This window comes from Aquarana catesbeiana, linkage group LG04, assembly GCF_042186555.1.
Source record: "Aquarana catesbeiana isolate 2022-GZ linkage group LG04, ASM4218655v1, whole genome shotgun sequence".
Lineage (NCBI taxonomy): Eukaryota > Metazoa > Chordata > Amphibia > Anura > Ranidae > Aquarana > Aquarana catesbeiana.
The window spans coordinates 522,083,251-522,106,112 of record NC_133327.1 but is presented as its reverse complement, the minus strand read 5'-3'; the positions used below and the strand labels follow the sequence as shown (position 1 = coordinate 522,106,112).

The 22,862-nt window shown below is 42.3% G+C and overlaps 1 protein-coding gene across 2 annotated transcripts in view; it reads left to right on the top strand.

Annotated features, from left to right (window-relative positions):
• The first annotated feature begins 7,885 nt into the window (after positions 1-7,885).
• The window catches only part of SHPRH (SNF2 histone linker PHD RING helicase), a 194,231-nt gene continuing 179,254 nt past the window's right edge, over positions 7,886-22,862 (top strand). For both annotated transcript variants that reach the window (XR_012243953.1, XM_073627811.1), the window contains exons 1-2: positions 7,886-8,052; positions 10,640-11,270. Coding sequence is in view for 1 of the 2 variants with exons in the window: in XM_073627811.1 (XP_073483912.1) it covers positions 10,659-11,270 (612 nt within the window). In the remaining variant the exon portion in view is untranslated. The remainder of the gene's footprint in view (positions 8,053-10,639; positions 11,271-22,862) is intronic.

Genomic DNA, 22,862 nt, shown 5'->3' with positions numbered 1-22,862 from the left:
CAAAAATAAAGGAGGCCTGGGATACCCTAATTTTACTAACTACTACAGAGCAGCACATTTGGCCAGTCTATCCAAATACCATGCAAAACAGGAAATCCCATTATGGGTATTTATAGAGGCTTCAGAAAATGACCCTCTATTAATATCAAATTTATTATGGCTTGATCCTAAAGACCGCTTTAAAATTCATAATCCCATAACTAAACACTTCTTATCTCTCTGGGATAAACTAAAAACCAAATATCAGTTACAATCTCCACACAATCCTCTCCTTTCTTTTATCAGAAATCCAGGCCTTTTATCCGGCATGGATCTACCCAAATTCTTTTAAAGCTTGGACAACATCAGGCATTCAGACACTAAATGACTTCATAGCATCTAAATCATTCCTTTCATTCCCATCGCTTAGAGAAAAATATGATCTACCAAACTCTGAGATATTTAGATATCTCCAAATCAAAAATTTCTATACACCATTCCTAAAGGGGGATACACCATTATCCCAATTATCCATTTTTGAATCAATCTGTACAAAAGATTCATTTGCTAAAGGTACAATTTCATCACTTTATAATCAATTATATGGAGTAGCAAATCTTAATAGACCCTCTTACGTTCAGAGGTGGGAGGAGGACCTGGGACGAACTTTAGAAGACACGGACTGGTCTAACATATGGCTCACATCTAAGTCATCTTCACCCAACATCTTAGCACTGGAGACAAATTATAAAGTCCTAACTCGCTGGTACCTTGTACCCGCTAGAGTGGCAAAATATTCACCTAATACCTCAGCTCTTTGTTTTCGAGGATGCCCAGAAATAGGCACATATTTACACATATGGTGGACGTGCCCAGTAATCCAAACCTTCTGGAAGGAAGTCTTCGTGATTGCATCTAAAATATTTAAAAAAATAATACAACCAGATCCATATTTAACTTTACTTAATCTAAAACCGGAATGGTTAACCACTTGACGACCGCCTCACGCCGATTTACGTACGTGATTTGCCTTCCGCGGGTGGGGGGTCCGATCGGACCCCTCCCCGGTGCCCGAGGCCCCCCCCTCGCGATCGCCGCCGGCCAATCAGATAACTTCCTTTGCTGCTGTATGCTAAACAGCAGCAAAGGAAATGATGTCATCTCTCCTCGGCTCGGTATTCCGTTGCAGCGCCGAGGAGAGAAGACATCACTGTGAGTGCACCAACACTACACACACAGTAGAACATGCCAGGCACACAAAACACCCCAATCCCCCCCCCGATCGCCCCCCGATCCCCCCCCCCTCCCTGTCACAAACTGACACCAGCAGTTTTTTTTTTTTTTTTTTTCTGATTACTGCATTGGTGTCAGTTTGTGACAGTTACAGTGTTGGGACAGTTAGTATTACCCCCCTGTAGGTCTAGGATACCCCCCTAACCCCCCCTAATAAAGTTTTAACCCCTTGATCACCCCCTGTCACCAGTGTCGCTAAGCGATCATTTTTCTGATCGCTGTATTAGTGTCGCTGGTGATGCTAGTTAGTGAGGTAAATATTTAGGTTCGCCGTCAGCGTTTTATAGCGACAGGGACCCCCATATACTACCTAATAAATGTTTTAACCCCTTGATGGCCCCCTAGTTAACCCTTTCACCACTGATCACCGTATAACTGTTACGGGTGACGCTGGTTAGTTTGTTTATTTTTTTTAGTGTGAGGGCACCCGCCGTTTATTACCGAATAAAGGTTTAGCCCCCTGATCGCCCGGCGGTGATATGCGTCGCCCCAGGCAGCGTCAGATTAGCGCCAGTATCGCTAACACCCACGCACGCAGCATACGCCTCCCTTAGTGGTATAGTATCTGATCGGATCAATATCTGATCTAATCAGATCTATACTAGCGTCCCCAGCAGTTTAGGGTTCCCAAAAACACAGTGTTAGCGGGATCAGCCCAGATACCTGCTAGCACCTGCGTTTTGCCCCTCCGCCCGGCCCAGCTCAGCCCACCCAAGTGCAGTATCGATCGATCACTGTCACTTACAAAACACTAAACGCATAACTGCAGCGTTCGCAGAGTCAGGCCTGATCCCTGCGATCGCTAACAGTTTTTTTGGTAGTATTTTGGTGAACTGGCAAGCACCAGCCCCAAGCAGCGTCAGATTAGCGCCAGTACCGCTAACACCCACGCATGCAGCATACGCCTCCCTTAGTGGTATAGTATCTGAACGGATCAATATCTGATCCGATCAGATCTATACTAGCGTCCCCAGCAGTTTAGGGTTCCCAAAAACGCAGTGTTAGCGGGATCAGCCCAGATACCTGCTAGCACCTGCGTTTTGCCCCTCCGCCCGGCCCAGCCCAGCCCACCCAAGTGCAGTATCGATCGATCACTGACACTTACAAAACACTAAATGCATAACTGCAGCGTTCGCAGAGTCAGGCCTGATCCCTGCGATCGCTAACAGTTTTTTTGGTAGTATTTTGGTGAACTGGCAAGCAACAGCCCCAAGCAGCGTCAGATTAGCGCCAGTACCGCTAACACCCACGCATGCAGCATACGCCTCCCTTAGTGGTATAGTATCTGAACGGATCAATATCTGATCCGATCAGATCTATACTAGCGTCCCCAGCAGTTTAGGGTTCCCAAAAACGCAGTGTTAGCGGGATCAGCCCAGATACCTGCTAGCACCTGCATTTTGCCCCTCCGCCCGGCCCAGCCCACCCAAGTGCAGTATCGATCGATCACTGTCACTTACAAAACACTAAACTAAACTGCAGCATTCGCAGAGTCAGGCCTGATCCCTGCGATCGCTAACAGTTTTTTTGGTAGCGTTTTGGTGAACTGGCAAGCACCAGCGGCCTAGTACACGCCGGTCGTAGTCAAACCAGCACTGCAGTAACACTTGGTGACGTGGCGAGTCCCATAAGTGCAGTTCAAGCTGGTGAGGTGGCAAGCACAAGTAGTGTCCCGCTGCCACCAAGAAGACAAACACAGGCCCGTCGTGCCCATAGTGCCCTTCCTGCTGCATTCGCCAATCCTAATTGGGAACCCACCACTTCTGCAGCGCCTGTACTTCCCCCATTCACATCCCCAACCAAATGCAGTCGGCTGCATGAGAGGCATTTTCTTTATGTCCTCCCGAGTACCCCTACCCAACGCCCCCCAAAAAAGATGTTTTGTCTGCAGCAAACGCGGATATAGGCGTGACACCCGCTATTATTGTCCCTCCTGTCCTGACAATCCTGGTCTTTGCATTGGTGAATGTTTTTAACGCTACCATTCACTAGTTGAGTATTAGCGTAAGGTACAGCATTGCACAGACTAGGACACACTTTCACAGGGTCTCCCAAGATGCCATCGCATTTTGAGAGACCCGAACCTGGAACCGGTTACCGTTATAAAAGTTAGTTACAAAAAAAGTGTAAAAAAAAAAAAAATATATATAAAATAAAAAAAAATAGTTGTCGTTTTATTGTTCTCTCTCTCTCTCTATTCTCTCTCTCTTGTTCTGCTCTTTTTTACTGTATTCTATTCTGCAATGTTTTATTGTTATTATGTTTTATCATGTTTGTTTTTCAGGTATGTAATTATTTATACTTTACCGTTTACTGTGCTTTATTGTTAACCATTTTTTTGTCTTCAGGTACGCCATTCACGACTTTGAATGGTTATACCAGAATGATGCCTGCAGGTTTAGGTATCATCTTGGTATCATTCTTTTCAGCCAGCGGTCGGCTTTCATGTAAAAGCAATCCTAGCGGCTAATTAGCCTCTAGACTGCTTTTACAAGCCGTGGGAGGGAATGCCCCCCCCCCACCGTCTTCCGTGTTTTTCTCTGGCTCTCCTGTCTCAACAGGGAACCTGAGCATGCAGCCGGTGATTCAGCCAGCTGACCATAGAGCTGATCAGAGACCAGAGTGGCTCCAAACATCTCTATGGCCTAAGCTACGAGCATTTTATGACTTAGATTTCGCCAGATGTAAGTAGCGCCATTGGGAAATTGGGGAAGCATTTTATCACACCGATCTTGGTGTCATCAGATGCTTTGAGGGCAGAGGAGAGATCTAGGGTCTAATAGACCCCAATTTTTTCAAAAAAGAGTACCTGTCACTACCTATTGCTATCATAGGGGATATTTACATTCCCCGAGATAACAATAAAAATGATTTAAAAAAAAAAAAAAATGAAAGGAACAGTTTAAAAATAAGATAAAAAAGCAAAAAAATTATAAAGAAAAAAAAAAAAAAAAAAAAAAAAAAAAAGCCCCCCTGTCGCCCCCTGCTCTCGCGCTAAGGCGAACGCAAGCGGCGGTCTGTCGTCAAACGTAAACAGCAATTGCACCATGCATGTGAGGTATCGCCGCGAAGGTCAGATCGAGGGCAGTAATTTTTGCAGTAGACCTCCTCTGTAAATCTAAAGTGGTAACCTGTAAAGGCTTTTAAAGGCTTTTAAAAATGTATTTATTTTGTTGCCACTGCACGTTTGTGCGCAATTTTAAAGCATGTCATGTTTGGTATCCATGTACTTGGCCTAAGATCATCTTTTTTATTTCATCAAACATTTGGGCAATATAGTGTGTTTTAGTGCATTAAAATTTAAAAAAGTGTGTTTTTTCCCCAAAAAATGCGTTTGAAAAATCGCTGCGCAAATACTGTGTGAAAAAAAAAAATGAAACACCCACCATTTAAATCTGTAGGGCATTTGCTTTAAAAAAATATATAATGTTTGGGGGTTCAAAGTAATTTTTTTGGAAAAAAAAAAATCTTTTCCATGTAAACAAAAAGTGTCAGAAAGGGCTTTGTCTTCAAGTGGTTAGAAGAGTGAGTGATGTGTGACATAAGCTTCTAAATGTTGTGCATAAAATGCCAGGACAGTTCAAAACCCCCCCAAATGACCCCATTTTGGAAAGTAGACACCCCAAGCTATTTGCTGAGAGGCATGTCGAGTCCATGGAATATTTTATATTGCGACACAAGTTGCGGGAAAGAGACAAATTTTTTTTTTTTTTTTTTTTTTTTGCACAAAGTTGTCACTAAATGATATATTGCTCAAACATGCCATGGGAATATGTGAAATTACACCCCAAAATACATTCTGTTGCTTCTCCTGAGTACGGGGATACCACATGTGTGAGACTTTTTGGGAGCCTAGCCGCGTACGGGACCCTGAAAACCAAGCACCGCCTTCAGGCTTTCTAAGGGCGTGAATTTTTGATTTCACTCTTCACTGCCTATCACAGTTTCGGAGGCCATGGAAAGCCCAGGTGGCACAAAACCCCCCCAAATGACCCCATTTTGGAAAGTAGACACCCCAAGCTATTTGCTGAGAGGTATAGTGAGTATTTTGCAGACCTCACTTTTTGTCACAAAGTTTTGAAAATTGAAAAAAGAAAAAAAAAAAAGTTTTTTCTTGTCTTTCTTCATTTTCAAAAACAAATGAGAGCTGCAAAATACTCACCATGCCTCTCAGCAAATAGCTTGGGGTGTCTACTTTCCAAAATGGGGTCATTTGGGGGGGTTTTGTGCCACCTGGGCATTCCATGGCCTCCGAAACTGTGATAGGCAGTGAAGAGTGAAATCAAAAATTTACACCCTTAGAAATCCTGAAGGCGGTGCTTGGTTTTCGGGGCCCCGTACGCGGCTAAGCTCCCAAAAAGTCCCACACATGTGGTATCCCCGTACTCAGGAGAAGCAGCTAAATGTATTTTGGGGTGCAATTCCACATAGGCCCATGGCCTGTGTGAGCAATATATCATTTAGTGACAACTTTTTGTAAATATTTTTTTTTTTTTTTGGTCATTATTCAATCACTTGGGACAAAAAAAATAAATATTCAATGGGTTCAACATGCCTCTCAGCAATTTCCTTGGGGTGTCTACTTTCCAAAATGGGGTCATTTGGGGGGGTTTTGTACTGCCCTGCCATTTTAGCACCTCAAGAAATGACATAGGCAGTCATAAACTAAAAGCTGTGTAAATTACAGAAAATGTACCCTAGTTTGTAGGCGCTATAACTTTTGCGCAAACCAATAAATATATGCTTATTGACATTTTTTTTACCAAAGACATGTGGCCGAATACATTTTGGCCTAAATGTATGACTAAAATTTAGTTTATTGGATTTTTTTTATAACAAAAAGTAGAAAATATCATTTTTTTTCAAAATTTTCTGTCTTTTTCCGTTTATAGCGCAAAAAATAAAAACTGCAGAGGTGATCAAATACCATCAAAAGAAAGCTCTATTTGTGGGAAGAAAAGGACGCAAATTTCGTTTGGGTACAGCATTGCATGACCGCGCAATTAGCAGTTAAAGCGACGCAGTGCCAAATTGGAAAAAGACCTCTGGTCCTTAGGCAGCATAATGGTCCGGGGCTCAAGTGGTTAACGCTCTCTCAATTCAAACTTATGATCCAACTAATAACGGCTGCAAAACAAACAGTGGCCAAGGCATGTAGGAAATCTCCTACATTGGTACTAGCAGAAACAATTCACAGAATGAATAATACAATGTCCCATGCTAAGATGGTAGCCATCGATCAAAATCAAATTCAAAAATTTGAAAAACTTTGGCATTCTTGGATAAAACAACAGTTCCTGTCAAACTTCAATGACTCTGTCCTGTTGCCATGGTAACAGATTAAATGACTTACAGAGACACCCATTCTAAGGCTTCAAAGAGAACTAAAAAGAATAATAAACTGACGAGCGGGACAACCTTGTGGACCATACCTCTACCTTTCAACCCTTTTTCTTCTTTCTCTTTCCTTTTCTCCACCTTACGATTAAAGCTCATTATCAGAATTTATTTGACCTATATACACTCTACTTGTAAACAATATGTATAGTAGGTATAAATCCTTTAAATACCTACAAAAGTAACTAAGGAAATGATATATATCTTTAATTTAGGTTTACGTGAACCCAATGTTTAATATTTGAAATTTCATGATATTTACCTATATAAACCTTACTGTAAAACAATGAGCTTACTTTATAGATCCTTGTAAACTTACTTTATGTATCTTGATAACATTGTATACTCAATAAACTTCTTTTGACAAGGAAAACAGCTGTAATCCCAAATAATCTCAATCTTACAATCTGCTATTCTACTTGAGGAACAGCTGTGGGAAAGGTGAAATTGCTATGTCTCTCAGATTTGCCTGCAAATGAGTTTAGATTTTACTTCTCATTATACTCTATGGGCATTCCCTTCTGTCATGCCATAAAAAAACAACAATAATCCCACCTAATCTCAATATTAAATATGGCCACTGATATTTAAAAGTAGGTTTTAAAAAAAAAAAAATTGATATGTCTAAAGTGTCTGTCACAAATTGAATTTTTTTTTTCAATTATTCTCTATGGGCATTCCACTTTGTTCCATTATTCTCTATTGGCAGTCCATCTCCCTGTTAAAGTCTATGGGCATTCCATTCTGTCATTCCTTTAAGTATGTCCCCTACTTGCAACGCTTCTAGAAGCGTGCTTCAGATCACTCAGGGGTTAAAAATAGAGAACAGAACACGTGAAAATCAAAAGCTTCTTAGGGGTTTCATCCGACTATATATTCCTGTACAGCTACACAGACACTGCCCCGAATAGCGCCCATACACCTTTAGCAGCACCGTACAAAGAGTACACACAGGTCATACCCGTCCCTTTACAACATACAGGCTAGGACAGAGAACTGAGCAGCACACTGGCAGTACAGGGGGAGCTCTGTATAAAGAACACAATCACACACACACCGTTCTGTTACACAATAGTAGTCACAACTTTTCTTTTCCGCCTACAAAACATCACGTGACAGCCCCTGGCCCTTTAACCCGCCGTCCAATCACGGCTTTCCCCCATAACAACGCTTCTCATATTGTTATTGCTCCAGTGTGTGAGAAGCGGTGATAGGCTACCGAGCCGGGAGGGCGGGGTTGAGCTGTGGGAAGTGCATGGCCGCTTTATTAGGTTGCTCTCAGTATTTCCGGTACACAGTAGTGGCTGACAGGGAAGAGAAGTGTGCAATGTTTGGCTTTGTACAGTGCAGGAGAATCTAGCAGTGATCGTATAGTGAGTGGCGGTATGTAACTGTGAGTTTATGGAGTGCAGCCCCAGTCTAGTACTGTTACCTGTTCTGCAACGTATATACACTTTTATTTATGAATTATATTTGTTTATACATATACCTTGCTTTGGAGATGATTGAAGCCTGATAGTGAATGTTTGGGTACTATTAGTATGTATATACGTGTGCTTGTCTTTTACATATGTACTGTACTAAATCAGACATATATGATAGTCTGTCACTAGCATTAACAAAGCAGTCTTTGCATTTCTGAGTCCTCCCTGTAACTTTTATTATTATTTTATTTTGCCTGTTGATCCTGCCACTTGGGGCTGGTTTAGACCTCCTGAAGAGTGATCTATGGTAGATTGCTTTTCAGAAGGGGTTTGACAGGTGGTGAGGAAGCATTATGTCTACAGCCCCATTAACTTGAAGGGGGATACATTTTGTATGTATAACCTGGAATGGCTGCCGCAAGACAGAAGTGCTAATCGCTGTGCTTTCTGTTTCCTCTGTTTTCTTTACATCCTTTCTGTGCTTCTGCAAATGTATGCCTTTTGTCCACTGTACTTTGTGCTACATGCTACTGACCTCTGACCTCTGCCGCGGTACCTTCTCCTGACCTCTGACCTCTGCCGCCGTACCTTCTCCTGACCTCTGAACTCTGCCCCCGTAACTTCTCCTTACCTCTGAATCCCTTGTTAGGGATGCACTAATACCATTTTTTTTTTTTTTTTACAAGTACCAACACTCCCCCCCTGCCTCCCCCCCCCCCCCCACTCACCGATACCTACCACAAATCCTTTTTGTTTGTTTTGTTTTTTTTTTTTTTTTTTCAGTTCATTGAAGTGTATTTTTTCCCAAAATGCAGCGTGACATAAAATATTGCAACAACCGCCATTTTATTCTCTAGGTTCTCTGCTAAAAAAATAAATATATATAAATATATATGGTGGAGGGGGAAGGAGGAGGGGGGCCGAATTTCCTAGAGACGGAGCTGCTGCCTCGTCTTCAGAAAACGGGGAAAGGGAACTGTCGAAAACAGGTCCCATTCCCCCGTCCCCCCTGAAAGGTGGGGGGGGGGGGCTTAGGGACGAACAAGGGGGGGAACTCTGCTTTAAGACTCCTTTCACACTGAGGTGTTTTTGCGCAATAAATAGCGGCTGTAAACTGCCTCTTCTGCAGCCCCAGTGTGAAAGCCTGAGTGCTTAAAGGTGTAACAAATCTTAACAAACAAAGCAAAGAAAAAAAGTTTTGACTATAAATAGTTTATAAAATAGAAGTGAACAAAAAAAATCAGCAGGATTACTTGATGGGTTTCTTTCAACTGACTTCATCAGCAGATCAAAGTTCATCCTATTGATCTCTAGATGAATAAACAGAAAGCTACAAAAAGAAGCAATGGGGGTTATTTACTAAAGGCAAATCCACTTTTCACTACAAGTGCACTTGAAAGTGCAGTCGCTGTAAATCTGAGGGGAAGCTCTGCTGATTTTATCATCCAATCATGTGCAAGCTAAAATGCTGTTTTTTTATTTTCCTTGCATGTCCCCCTCGGATCTACAGCTACTGCACTTTCAAGTGCACTTGTAGTGCAAAGTGGATTCGCCTTTATTAAATAGCCCCCAAAGTTTATTTTTATCTTTGTTTCAGCGGCTGAGCAATGTTGTTGATAAACATTGGCCAGCTGCTTTGTTGATATATTTTTTTTTTTTTTTTTAATATAACAAACATGTCTAGACTTACCTGCTCTGTGCAGTAGAATTGCACAGAGCGGCCCGATCCTCCACTTCTTGGGTCCCCCGCTGCCGCTCCTGGTGCCCCCAATAGGAAACTGATTCCCATGAGGGTACCCGTGCTACCTCACTCCCGTGCCATGCTGCTGCTTCCATTGACCCAGACGGTGGGACGCGGCCCCGCCCCCTACTCCCTTGTCACTCGAGTTGATTGACAGGAATGGAAGCCAATGGCTCACGCTGCCATCAATCTGCTTAATGAGGAGGGAGACAGCAGCGAGAGCCACTGCTCTCGTGCACGTCGCTGGATCAGATTGGGCTCTTGTAAGAATAAGGATGGGGGGGGATCCTACAGCGAGAGAAGGTTTTTTTACCTTAATGTTCTCACCAGCAAAAGATCAGTGATTCTAGTCAGCATATGAAGAGTCTAAGGAGTGACTTCTTCAGTAGTGACATGGTACTAAACGTGAAACATTAAAACTCAATTTCAACCTCCCCCCCTTGCTTTTTCATTGGCATGCTTTGAGCAACATTGTATTGAGTGCAGGGCACCATGGGGATGCACTGGTGGTTTCCCAGGCTCGGCTGAAGTGGGGTGAAGGATGGTTGAAGTCATTCTACCCGGAAGAGGACAAGCAGTTGATCAGGGAGTGGAGAGGAGGTAAATATTGCTGCACCACTAATTTTTAAAACAACTGGGTCACTGGAATTGAGCTATAAGGAAATGCTTCCATGGAAACATAATACATTCTGCAAAATGCATTGTGAGACTGTCCTTTTGAAAACCTTTTCTATACTTCATATAAGAGAATTATCAAAACTAAGATGTGCTTCCTATTTGCTAACATTTAATGTGTCTGTTGCAGGGTGAGACATCTTTCAGTTATGGCTGGTCGTAGGAAAAGGGCTGCTCCAGCAAAGCTGGATGATGAAGCAAAGAAGCAATTATGCTGGAACATGCATGAAGACAGAAGGAACGACCCAACTCTAGAAGTGAATGAAAGTGATCTTGATGCTAGTACATCATTCTCATTTGTAAAAGACAAACCTGAGAGTCTGTTTCCCACATTGGGACCTGAAAATGTTAGTTCAGAACTATGCACAGAGGGTAAAAAAGAACCTGATGTCATCTTAACACAAGTGTTCACTGACCTTACTATTTTGAACTCCCTTCATCAAGTAGATGTTTGGAAAGTGTTGCTAGGTATTTTCAGTATTTATTTTAAGTCCACACTGCACTCTCAAACAATTTTTCAAGGCCACAGTTTTACGTTGACTAGAAATGCTCCACAGTCAGCTCAGCTACTACTTTGTGCCTATAAAAGCGGAACAGACGAGGATGATGAGGGGACTATGAATTCTTGCAGGAAGAATAAAACAGAAGAGCTGATGGTTGAAACTTCAGTTGGCGATCAGTTTCTTGAAGATTTAATTTGGTTGCAAAAAAAGAAGCTAATTGCACTTTGTCAAAGACAAATAGAACATGATGAAATTAAGGTAAATTATTTGATTTAGTGTCAAACTCTTACTTTTTTTTTTTTTTTTTTTTTAAGTGATACTAAAGCCTGTTTGTTTTTTTTTCTTTAAAAATAACAAACATGTTATACTTGCCTGCTTTGTGCAGTGGTTCCTCCTCCTTCTCTTGTCCCTCACCAACGCTTCTACCTCCTTCCCCCTGCCGAGTGCCCCCACAGCAAGCAGCTTGCTATGGGGGCACCTCAGCCGCGCCACTGCTCTGTGTGTCCATTAAGACACAGAGCCGTGGTTCAGCCCCCTCTCTCTCCTCATTGGCCAACTGTGTGTCCCAGCCAATCAGGGAGAGTCCTGAATGACCGAGGCACTCGTGGACATCGCTAGCTCAAGAGGGGGCTCAGGTAATTATTAGGGGGGGGCTGCTGTACACAGGTTTTTTTTTATCTCGATGCATAGAATGCATCGAGATAAAAAAAACTTTCTGCCTTTACAACCACTTTAACTGCTGAAAGACAAATTGCCTCGGACAAATTTTTTAGCAGCAACCAGTCTTTGCAACATGAAAAATCAAATTATCAACCTGTCTGATAATTATTTTTTTACAATTTTAGAAATTAGGCCATTTATGTAGATTCTTTGTCCACTGTTTGTTTAAGAATTGCACCATGAAAATATTTATGCATTTTTGATTGGTACAGCAAAGCCATCTTAAAGACCTGAATGTTGAAAGCTGTCCCCAAAATTAAAAACACTATTTTCCTATAAGTTCCCTTAGAAGATCGTTTCCCCATTACTGACTTGTCTTGTCTTGTTCTGCTCTGTGTCTCTGTGTTAAAGGAACCTGGGTAGATGCAGTAGTTTGTTTACTTATGCCAGAGCTTCCCCTCTGATGACTTGTAATCTAATAGTGGGAGAATATTCCAGCAGCAGCAGGAGAGGATCAGAAGGCACAGATTTACGAAATGGATAAGGCAGGAGTAGATACTGTACATTCTTGCACTGCAGGTCCTCGGGTACACATTTCACTGCAGCAAGGAGAACATATTTAGCAGCAATGACATAGCCAAATCTCACTCTTAATCTTGTAAGACCAGCAGCCAGAGGCAGCAGTGCCCTGTAAGATCTCACACTGCAGATATACAACTATAGAGTGACTAGGAACAGGTAATGCACTGCTATTTTTCAGGGGGAATTCAAGATAAAAAGTTAATATTTCAGAGTATGGGTTAAGCTACCCATACATTATGCAATTTTCTTGTTCAATTTTCTTTCTTTTATTTTTTATTTCAAGTTCGTAGTGCAAGGGCCTGTCTACTTGCAAACAAGTTGAATGCGTTCAGGTTTGACCTCGTATGATTTTTGGGAAAATTTATACAAGAAAATTTGTGTAATGTATGGCCGGCCTTAGGTGGAATTAATCTTCAGTTTACATCTACTTTAAGGCACAAGTTTTTACATTTTCATCACTCTCATTGCAAATCTGAAAATGAACAGGGGTTTATTTGTCTTTTTTTAAATGCAGTTTGTAAAGCCATGCACTTTTTATTTTATGTACCATTGGCAACACGTTCATCAGGAAGTACTGGTATATAGCCTAATATCATACTTCCAAATATTACAAACGACATCAAGCTGTCAAGATTTCTGGTGAAAGGTTGAATTCCTAGACAAACAAAAACGCCACCCAGGCAAATGAACATCTACTGATTATTAAAGGATAACTCCACTTTCGTGGGGAAAAAAAAAATATAGTGTGTAAAATTGCGATACAAGTCATATTGTTATTGAATGTTTTTAAAAATGACCTTTCCCTTTCAAGCTGCAGCCACTGTAATTTTATATAAATGCAATGCAATATGGCTACATGGAGTTGTTCTGTATACAGAATGTGTACTGACCACCCCCCAGAAACATAATTTCCTGCTTGTGTGATTGGCTCACCAATATTCCCAGAAGTCTGACTAAGATACAAGTCATATTTCAGGCATCCCCTGCAACAAAAATAAAATTTTTGGTGAGATACTCCCTGTAGGAATACATCTAAAGGGATGCAGGCCCAGCAGATTTCCTCAGCGGTGCTCTTCAGCTATCACAGCTGACCAATAACTATGAAACCACTCCCATTAGACCTACTTAGCACAGATGGACAGACAAACACACATGGGTTTGTTCAGAATAACAAAAGGTAGGAATTTGCAACAAAGGTTGTTGTAATTCTTGCAATGTACATAGAGTCACCCAAGGAGGAATGTTCTTTTTTTTTTTTTCTAAACAAAAGTGGATTTGCGCTTTAAAGGAATACCCATGGATGCTTCCTTGGAGGCCCTTGTTCAGGCACCTCCGATAATGGGGTGACAATCTCCCCATAACAGATGTCACCCAGTTGTTACACGTACCCCTGGTTGAAACTGCAAGTGACAATGCTGACACACCGTAGAGTGCAAAATCTGGCGCAAATCTGCATAAAAACCAATCTGCATCCATGTTTTATTGCTAAACTTAATTGAGCAAGCTGAGGTTAGAAGCTGGTTGGCTACCATGCACAGCTGCACCAGATTCTTAGTGCACCAGTTTTAGTAAATCTACCCCATTGTGCAGGCAAGGGCCACTGTTGTCACTATTAGGGCTGCTTCTTAGCATTAATGTGCAGCAGATGCCGAATTGAGTGCAGAAAGACAGGGAAGGGTGTGACAAAAAGAGGTTGAAGGAGATTGGCGGCAATTAAATATGGATACAGATGGAAAACCTGGAAACGGCAATGTATTAATAGAAAAAAAAAAATTATACATTTTTAGTAAACAAGGGGAATTACACATCAATATATGATTGGTGAATGTCATATTCACTGCTTTCAAATTATGCCCCTAAATGCCATTTAGTGATGATTTCACACAGGCGGTCCGATCGGGTCAACCTGTCACTTTTTCAGGAGGACCTGACTGGACCAGCCATTGTTCTCTATGGAGCTGGCAATGTCAGCGGACATGTGTCCACTGACATCCACTGGCATCCAATCCAATCCTGTTTGCCAAAAACAGACAGATGGGGGATCCATTCCCCATCCGTCCTGGGGATCGGATTGGATGACAGTCAGATGGACAGGTGGACCATTTCCATTCGACCGCCCCAGTGCTGAGCAGACAGATGCGCATTACAGAGTCCGCCTTGTGTGAAAGAGGGGCAAATGGGTCCAGACAGCAAGCAAAGTCAATCACAAAGCTAATAATGTTACCCAGGAAACATTGCTACTAGATTTACTGCGGCAGGGCGGCCACTCTGCACCAGATCATGTACCTGGTATGTGATCTGACAGTTCTGGGTCTGGGGCGCACGTGCGTGCCGCCAGCGACCCACTCCCATTGTGATTGGACACAGTGGGAACCAATTAGCGGGTCCTGCGGACGCTACGTCTGGGACCCGCCAATCATTCAGGAGATAGGCAGAACGACGGTCTGCCTATGTAAACAAAGCAGACTGCTGTTCTATGAGAGGGGAATGTGCTGATCTTTACATTTCCCCAGTCACATTTAGCAATCACTCCTAGGGAACACATTTAACCCTTTGATCGCCTCTGATGTTAACCCCTTCCCTGCCAGTGTCATTACTACAGTAACGGTGCATATTTTTTAGCACTGAACACTGTATTAGTGTCACTGCTCCCCAAAACGTGTCAGGTGTCCGATTAGTCCGCCACAATATCGCAGTGCCGCTGTAAGTCGCTGATCGCCACCATTACTAGTAATAAAGAAAAAGAAATAAAAATATACTGCAGTTTGTAGATGCTGCAACTTTTGCACAAACCAATCAATATACACATATTGGGATTTTTTTTACCAAAAATATGTAGAATACATATTAGCCTAAATTGATGACATTTGATTTTTTTATTTATTTATTTTTTTGGATGTGCTTTATAGCAGAAAGTAATATTTATATATATATATATATATATATATATATATATAATTTTTTTTTTTTCTTTTGTTTGTTTATAGCGCAATAAATAAAAACTGCAGAGGTGATCAAATGCCACCAAAAGCAAGCTCTATTTGTTGGGGGAAGAAAAGGACATAATTTTGTTTTGGGTACAGCGTTGCATGACCACGCAATTGTCAGTTAAAATAACGCAGTGCCGTATCACAAAAAATTGCCTAGTTATGAAGGGGGGTAAATCTTCTGGAGTTGAAGTGGTTAAAGCGGTATCAAACCCAGAATGTGGTATATTGCAGCTATCCAATCATTAGATGTAGTGGCTGCATCAGTTTTAATTTCTTTAGCTTTTTGCCCTCTCTTTTCACCTGGTGATCTGGCCAGTAACACGCCTCCTGTATTAGAGTGCCCCCATTATGGAGGGATGAGCACAGGAAGCACAGCAGACAGCAGTATTGTCAGTATGGGGAGAGTAGTGTTAAATGTATTAGCAGATTTAGATACAATAAGAAATTGAAGCCAAACTCCCGTTCACGCTTTATAATCCATTACACCAGTTTGTGTTTTTTTCTTTTTGGGATAAAGGTTTTACATGAATAAATAAAAGCTGATCATTGTTAAGCACCCTTGTCAGTGTTAAGTGGCTTGTCTTATCCCTGTAAAATGATACATTTTGTTGGAGAGCTTGAGCTTGTGAAACACAACAGCGTTGCTGGCTGGATCACCAGGTGAAAAAGAAGAATGAAAGGTAAACTAATACAGCCTTTACTGCACATCTAAGAATTGGAAAACTGCAATATGATAATGTTTGCTTTTGGGTTTAACACTGCTTTAGGCCTGGTTCACTCTTGTGTAAGTTGCAATTTGCATATTGCAGGTGCATTTTGCATTTTTTTTTTTTTTTCAATACACATCTTTAAACCAGTGGAGTTTATGGAACCAAAAAACAGAAAAAAAAACCCTGTCCCTTTCCATAAAATGCAGATGTGAACTCCATCCATAGGAAACCATGTTAAATGGACTGTAGTGTGTTTCTGCAAAACTGAAAAGGCACTAAAAAATGCATAGGCCTAAGGCCTGATTCACACCTATGCATTTTTAGTGCTTTTTGCATTTTGCAGATTTGCACTACAGTCCATTTAACATGGTTTCCTATGGAACACGTTCTGTAGTGCAAATCTGCAAAATGCAAAAAGCACTAAAAATGCATAGGTGTGAATCGGGCCTTAAATCATAATTGCTTTTTGGAGTGGGGAACACTGAACCAATTAAAGCAAAGCTCCAAATTTTGTTGAGGGGGGGGGGGGGGGGGGGGACCACCTCAAGATGTGCTCTTCTAGCAGATTAGCAAACCTCAACACCAGTTTGTTGAGCATAAATCCCCCTCAAGGTGAACTGTTTAACCACTTGCCGTCATTATGCGGCGGCAGGTTGGCTCGTTCCCGTGAATCGCCGTAGCTGTACAGCGGTCCCTTCAACAGCTACAGCGGGCAAGCCGATGCGCGTGGTGGATGGCCACGATCGCTCCACAGTACGCCAGAACGGGGATCTGTCAATGTAAACAAACAGATCACCGTTCTGTCAGGGGAGTTCAGAGTAATCCTCTGTTCCTAGCGATTAGGAAAAGCGATCTCTCTGTATTCCCAGTCAGTCCCCTCCCCCCACAGCTAGAAACACCTCCCAGGGAACACATTTAACCCCTTGATCACTCCCTAGTGTTAACCCCTTCCCTGCCAGTGACATTTATACAGTAATCAGTGCATTTTTTTTAGCACTGATTGCTGTATAAATGTCAATGATCCCAAAAAGTGTCCGATCTGTCTGCCGCAATGTTGCAGTCCCGCTAAAAATCGTTATTTTTCTACAAATTTATTACCTATTGTGTAGACACTATATTTTTTTTTTTTTTTTTTACAAACCAGTCAATATACGCTTATTGAGATTTTTTTTTTTTTTTCTACCAAAAATATGTAGAAGAATACATATTGGCCTAAACTGATGATGATATTTTGTTTTTTTACATTTTTTTTTTTTTTTTTAATATTATAGCAAAAAGTAAAATATATAAATATATTGCTTTTTCTCAAAATTGTCACTTTTTTTTTTTTTTTTTTTGTTTTTTTTCTTTTGTTTGTTTATAGCGCAAAAAATAAAAACTGCAGAGGTGATCAAATACCACCAAAAGCTCTATTTGTGGGGAAAAAAAAGCACATCAATTTTGTTTTGGTACAACGTCGCACGACCGCGCAATTGTCAGTTAAAGCATTGCAGTGCCGTATTGCAAAAAATGGCCTGGTCATTAAGGGGGCAAATCTTCTGGTCCTTAAGTGGTTAAACTTAACCACTTCAGCCCCGGAAGAATTTACCCCCTTCCTGACCAGAGCACTTTTTGCGATTCGGCACTGCGTCAATTTAACTGACTATTGCGCGGTCGTGCGACGTGGCTCCCAAACAAAATTTGCGTCCTTTTTTTTTTTTCCCACAAATAGAGCTTTCTTTTGGTGGTATTTGATCATCTCTGCGGTTTTTATTTTTTACGCTATAAACAAAAAAAGAGCGACAATTTTGAAAAAACGCATTATTTTTTACTTACGTATTACGTATTCTTCTACATAATTTTTGGTAAAAAATCGCAATAAGTGTTTATTGATTGCTTTGCGCAAAAGTTATAGCGTTTACAAAATAGGGGATAGTTTTATGGCATTTTTATTTATTATTTTTTTTTTTTCTACTGGTAGTGGCGGCGATCAGCGATTATTATTTTAAAATTTAAAAAAAAATTTTTATCTTGACTGCGACATGGCGGACACGTCGGACAATTTTGGCGTGATTTTGGGACCATTCACATTTTATACAGCGATCCGTGCGATTAAAATTGCATTGATTACTGTGTAAATGTGATTGGCAGTGAAGGGGTTAACCACTAGGGGGCGGGGAGGGGTTAAATGTATCCTAGAGATGTGTTCTAACTGTAGGGGGGATGGGCTAGCAGTGTCACTACACTGATCGCTGCTCCTGATGACAGGGAGCAGAAATCGGTAACACTGTCACTAGGCAGAACTGAGAGATGCTTGTTTACCTTAGCATCTCCCTGTTCTTCCTCTCCGTGAGGTGATCGCGGGTATCCCCGCGGTGATTGAGTCCGCGGGACCCGCGACCCGACTCACGGAGCACCTGGCCGGCGCGCGCGTGCAATGGCAGGGCAGCAATTTCAAAAGGACTTACAGGTACGTCCTTTTGCCTAGCCGTGCCATTGTGCCGACGTACATCGGCGTGCGCCGGTCGGCAAGCAGTTAAAGCAGATTATTAAACACTATTGCAATTGTTCACCTTTTTCTTTTCTAAGGCTACTTTGACACTGGGGCTGGGGGGCGCTTTACCGCTGCTACAGCTAAGCTTTTTCGCCCTCTAGCAGGGCGCTTTTAACCCCCGCTAGCGAACGAGGAAAGGGTTAAAAGAGCCCGAAAAGCACCACTGCCGAAGCACTTTGCAGGCGCTTCAGCAGCGCTGCCCATTAATTTCAATGGCAGGGGTGGTGGAGGAGCAGTGTATACACTGCTCCCGCACCGCCCCAAAGATGCTGCTTGCAGAACTTTTTTTTTTTTTTCCCCTGTCCTCTAAATCGATAATCGTTTGTGATGTTTTTGTGGAAAAAAAAACGAACGGCAAGTTTGGAAAATTTCTGCCGAACGTACGATAAATTGCAAGGTTAATGTGTTTCCCGTCCGAACTGTCTGCACTAGGTATATGTAAAAAAAACGAACAAAAAATTGTTTATGTCCACTTAACGATTTATCGGTCATTACATGATGGCACGATCGTTTGCGGTCACGGTCAAACGTTAGTTTTTCGAAGATGTGTTCGGCCGATTTTTCGTATAGTGTATGGCCAGCATAAGACTAGGCCTTCTAATCGCTTTTGCCTAGGCCCTGGTGATATCACTAAGCCTTGGAGTTGGTGAGGATTGCTTGTGAAGTAATTCTAGTCAAAGTTGGTGGGGTTTTCTTTTCTTTTTTTTTTTTTTTTTTTTTTTTACTATCAAAATAAAAAAAAGTTATATTCATCTGCTCTGTGCAATAATATTGCAGATAAGGACTACTGACTCTTCTCTGGTTGTCCTTGACTACAGGTATATACTGTCCCTGGCCAATGTCCACGTTAACATTCTGAAAAAAACTAAAACTTTTTCTCCATATTTGTCATAAACCCTGTCCCTCCCCATGGGTAGGTGAGAAAGCTAGATAACACATAAACACTCTCACATACACCCTACACAATCTTGCCCCAGCTAGTGCCTCGCACTACAATAGCACAAAAATTATAATTATTATTATACAGGATTTATATAGCACCAACAGTTTACGCATCGCTTTACAACATGGGGTAATGTCTTCAATTGATAGTCAGGAATTGCTAGTATTTTTGTACCATAGTCTATTCTATTGACTCATTGCCCATGGCTGTGGAAGCCATGCATCGTTACCGGTAAAATTTTTATTTTTTTTTATGGATCTAAATGCAGGTGTATTGCTTTAAACTAATATCCAAAAATGGTGTAGTGCAATATATATATATATAATACAGTATCTCAAATCAGTGTGATACTGAAAACCGACCGTCTCCTATGTCTTTTAACTTTGGTATGCTCTTACTGCTGCAACTCCAGCTAAAATCGCATTACTGAAAACTGTCTCCTATGTCTTAACTTTGGCATGCTCTTACTGCTGCAACTCCAGCCAAAACTAAAACACTGCTATCTTTTTTCTTATGTGTCTCTAATAATGCTGTCCACATTACAATGCTTTATTATCTCCCTTGTCTTACCCAAAATTATGGCCCGTTTTAACTTTAGTGCCCTCTTGCTAGTCTGTTTCTGACTTAGGAATTTTGCCCTGTTAACCAGCCAAGCTTTATTACCTCTTGATTGTTAATTGAAATCCACCCACACCCACCCTTATCAGTATAAGTATAAGCTTCTCTTGGGGGAAGCATTTGCAGGGGTTACACATTTGCAACTTGGCTCTTTCTCGAAGTGGCGATTTCTCTAAGTGGAATGCACTTCTGACTCTGCACTTTAGCGAATGCATAAATCGAAGGGACACAAGATAAACGCTTTGAAAAAATCCACACAGACATCAGGTGACCTTGTTTACTCCTTTAGCTCTTTCTCCTTGTAACATGCATTCTCTACTACTCCTTTTGACAACTCTGTCCTAAAACTATCCTTCCTTCACCCCTCTTCTCTCTCTCTCCCCCTCTCTCCCCCTCTCTCCCCCTCTCTCCCCCTCTCTCCCCCTCTCTCCCCCTCTCTCCCCCTCTCTCCAAACTAAAAATCTTCAAGACCCTGGGGCTTGGCCCTTCATATAAATCCCACTCCCATATTACCTCCCTCACCCTCTTGCTTCTCCTAATCTCTGGAGATATATCCCCAAACCCTGGGCCTCCATCATTTAACTGTACCCCATACACCCATCACCCTGCACCCTCTGGCAGCAGCCGCAATCAACACAGTTTAGTTTCCATTTCTATTCTTCCCAAGACCAGACTCCTTTTCTCTTGTGCCCTTTGGAACTCCCGCTCTGTCTGCAACAAATTCACCTCTCTCCATGACCTCTTTATTGCCAACTCATTTAACCTACTCGCCATTACCGAAACCTGGCTCCACTAATCCGACACTGCGTCTTCTGCTGCCCTATCCCATGGTGGTCTTCTCTGGACTCACTCCCCCATATCCAGTGGACGTAAGGGAGGAGGTGCCGGAATCCTTCTAGCCCCACATAGCACCTTTCAGGTACTTCACCCACCTCCCTCTCTGTCACTCTTCTCTTTCGAAGCACACTGTATTTGTCTTTCACTACAATTTCGCTAAGGATAGCTGTGATCTACAGGCCCCCTGGACCAGTGTCAACCTTTCTTGATGACTTTGTTGCCTGGCTACCCTACTTTCTTTCTTCTGAAATCCCCACAATCATTCTCGGGGACTTCAACATCCCAATTAATACTAACATTTCTGCCACTTCAAAACTTCTCAGCCTAACATCCTTCTTTGACCCGAAGCAGTGGATACATGCGCCTACTCTCTCAGAAGGCAATATCCTTGACCTTGTTTTCTCTCACCTTTGCACTCCATGCAACCTCTCTAACTATCCATTCCCTCTCTCTGATCACCACCTTATTAGTTTCAGTCTCTCCCTTTCCTTCACCTACTCTCCCTCCAACCACCTTAAAGTTACCCGCAGAAACCTACGTCATCTCAACCCTTCTCTTCTCTACTCTGCTATCGGCAACCTCTACAACAAAATCTCACCCCTATCCTGCACCAACCTAGCCACTTCTGTCTACAACACTTCACTTCTAGCCTCACTGGACTCACTGGCCCCCCTCACTAGACACAGAATCAAGCCCAGACCCCTTCAACCTTGGCAAACAGATGGTACTAGAAGTCTGAAAAAACGTAGTGGTGCTTTTGAGCGCCTGTGGTGTAAAACTAAGTCTCAGATTTCAACCAATATAAATCTTCCCTCCAAAAATACAATTCTAACCTCCTCTCTGCCAAGCAGACCTATTTTACCACTCTCATTAGCAACTTATCATCCCGTCCCCGTCAACTCTTCTCCACCTTCAACTCTCTACTTCGTCCTCCACCCGCCAACTCACTCACTGCCCAGGAGATCGGCAATCACTTCAAACAAGATTGATACAATTCGCACGGAGATCTCTACTGTTCTGACACCCTCCACGCTTTACATTTCATGCCCACAGGCACAATCATTATTTCCCTCTTTCAACCCCACCAATACAGACGAAGTTGCTAAACTACTTGCTAATGTCCACCTTACCACCTGCCCTCTGGATCCTGTTCCCTCACAAATGCTACATTCACCCTCTGGCCCTATGCTACACTCTCTAACCCATATCTTCAATCTCTCCCTCTCTTCTGGCATGTTCCCCAACTCTCTAAAACATGCACTTGTCAGACCCATACTTAAAAAGCCCTCACTAGACCCATCCAATCTTAACAACCTACGCCCCATCTCCTTGCTCCCCTTCTTATCCAAACTCCTTGAACAACTGGTCTACAACCGACTGAGAATCCACCTCGCTGATAATAACCTTCTTGATCCCCTTCAGTCTGGATTTCATCCTCAACACTCCACAGAAACTGCTCTCCTAAAACGAACAAACGATCTACTAGCGGCCAAAACCAATCGACACTATTCTGTACGCCTACTTCTGGACCTCTCTGCTGCCTTTGATACGGTTGACCACCCCCTCCTCAAAAAAAAAACTACACGCCTTTGGTCTCCATGACTGTACACTTCGCTGGTTCTCTTCCTACTTATCCAACTGCTCCTTTAGCGTTTCTTATAACTCTACTTCCTGCTCTCCTCTTCCTTTCTCTGTTTGGGGTTCCCCAGGGTTCTGTTCTTGGACCTCTCCTATTTTCAATCTACACCGCCTCCCTGGGTCAACTATAAGCCCATCCCCACATGCCAAGGTTCTAGGTGTAGTCCTAGACTCTGAACTCTCCTGCAACACATCCAATCACTGTCCAAATCCTGCAGCCTCAACCTCCGCAACATCTCCAAAATATGCCCCTTTCTAACCAATGACACAACAAAGCTCTTAATTCACTCGCTAGTCATCTCTCGCCTCGACTACTGCAACTCCCTTCTCATTGGCTTG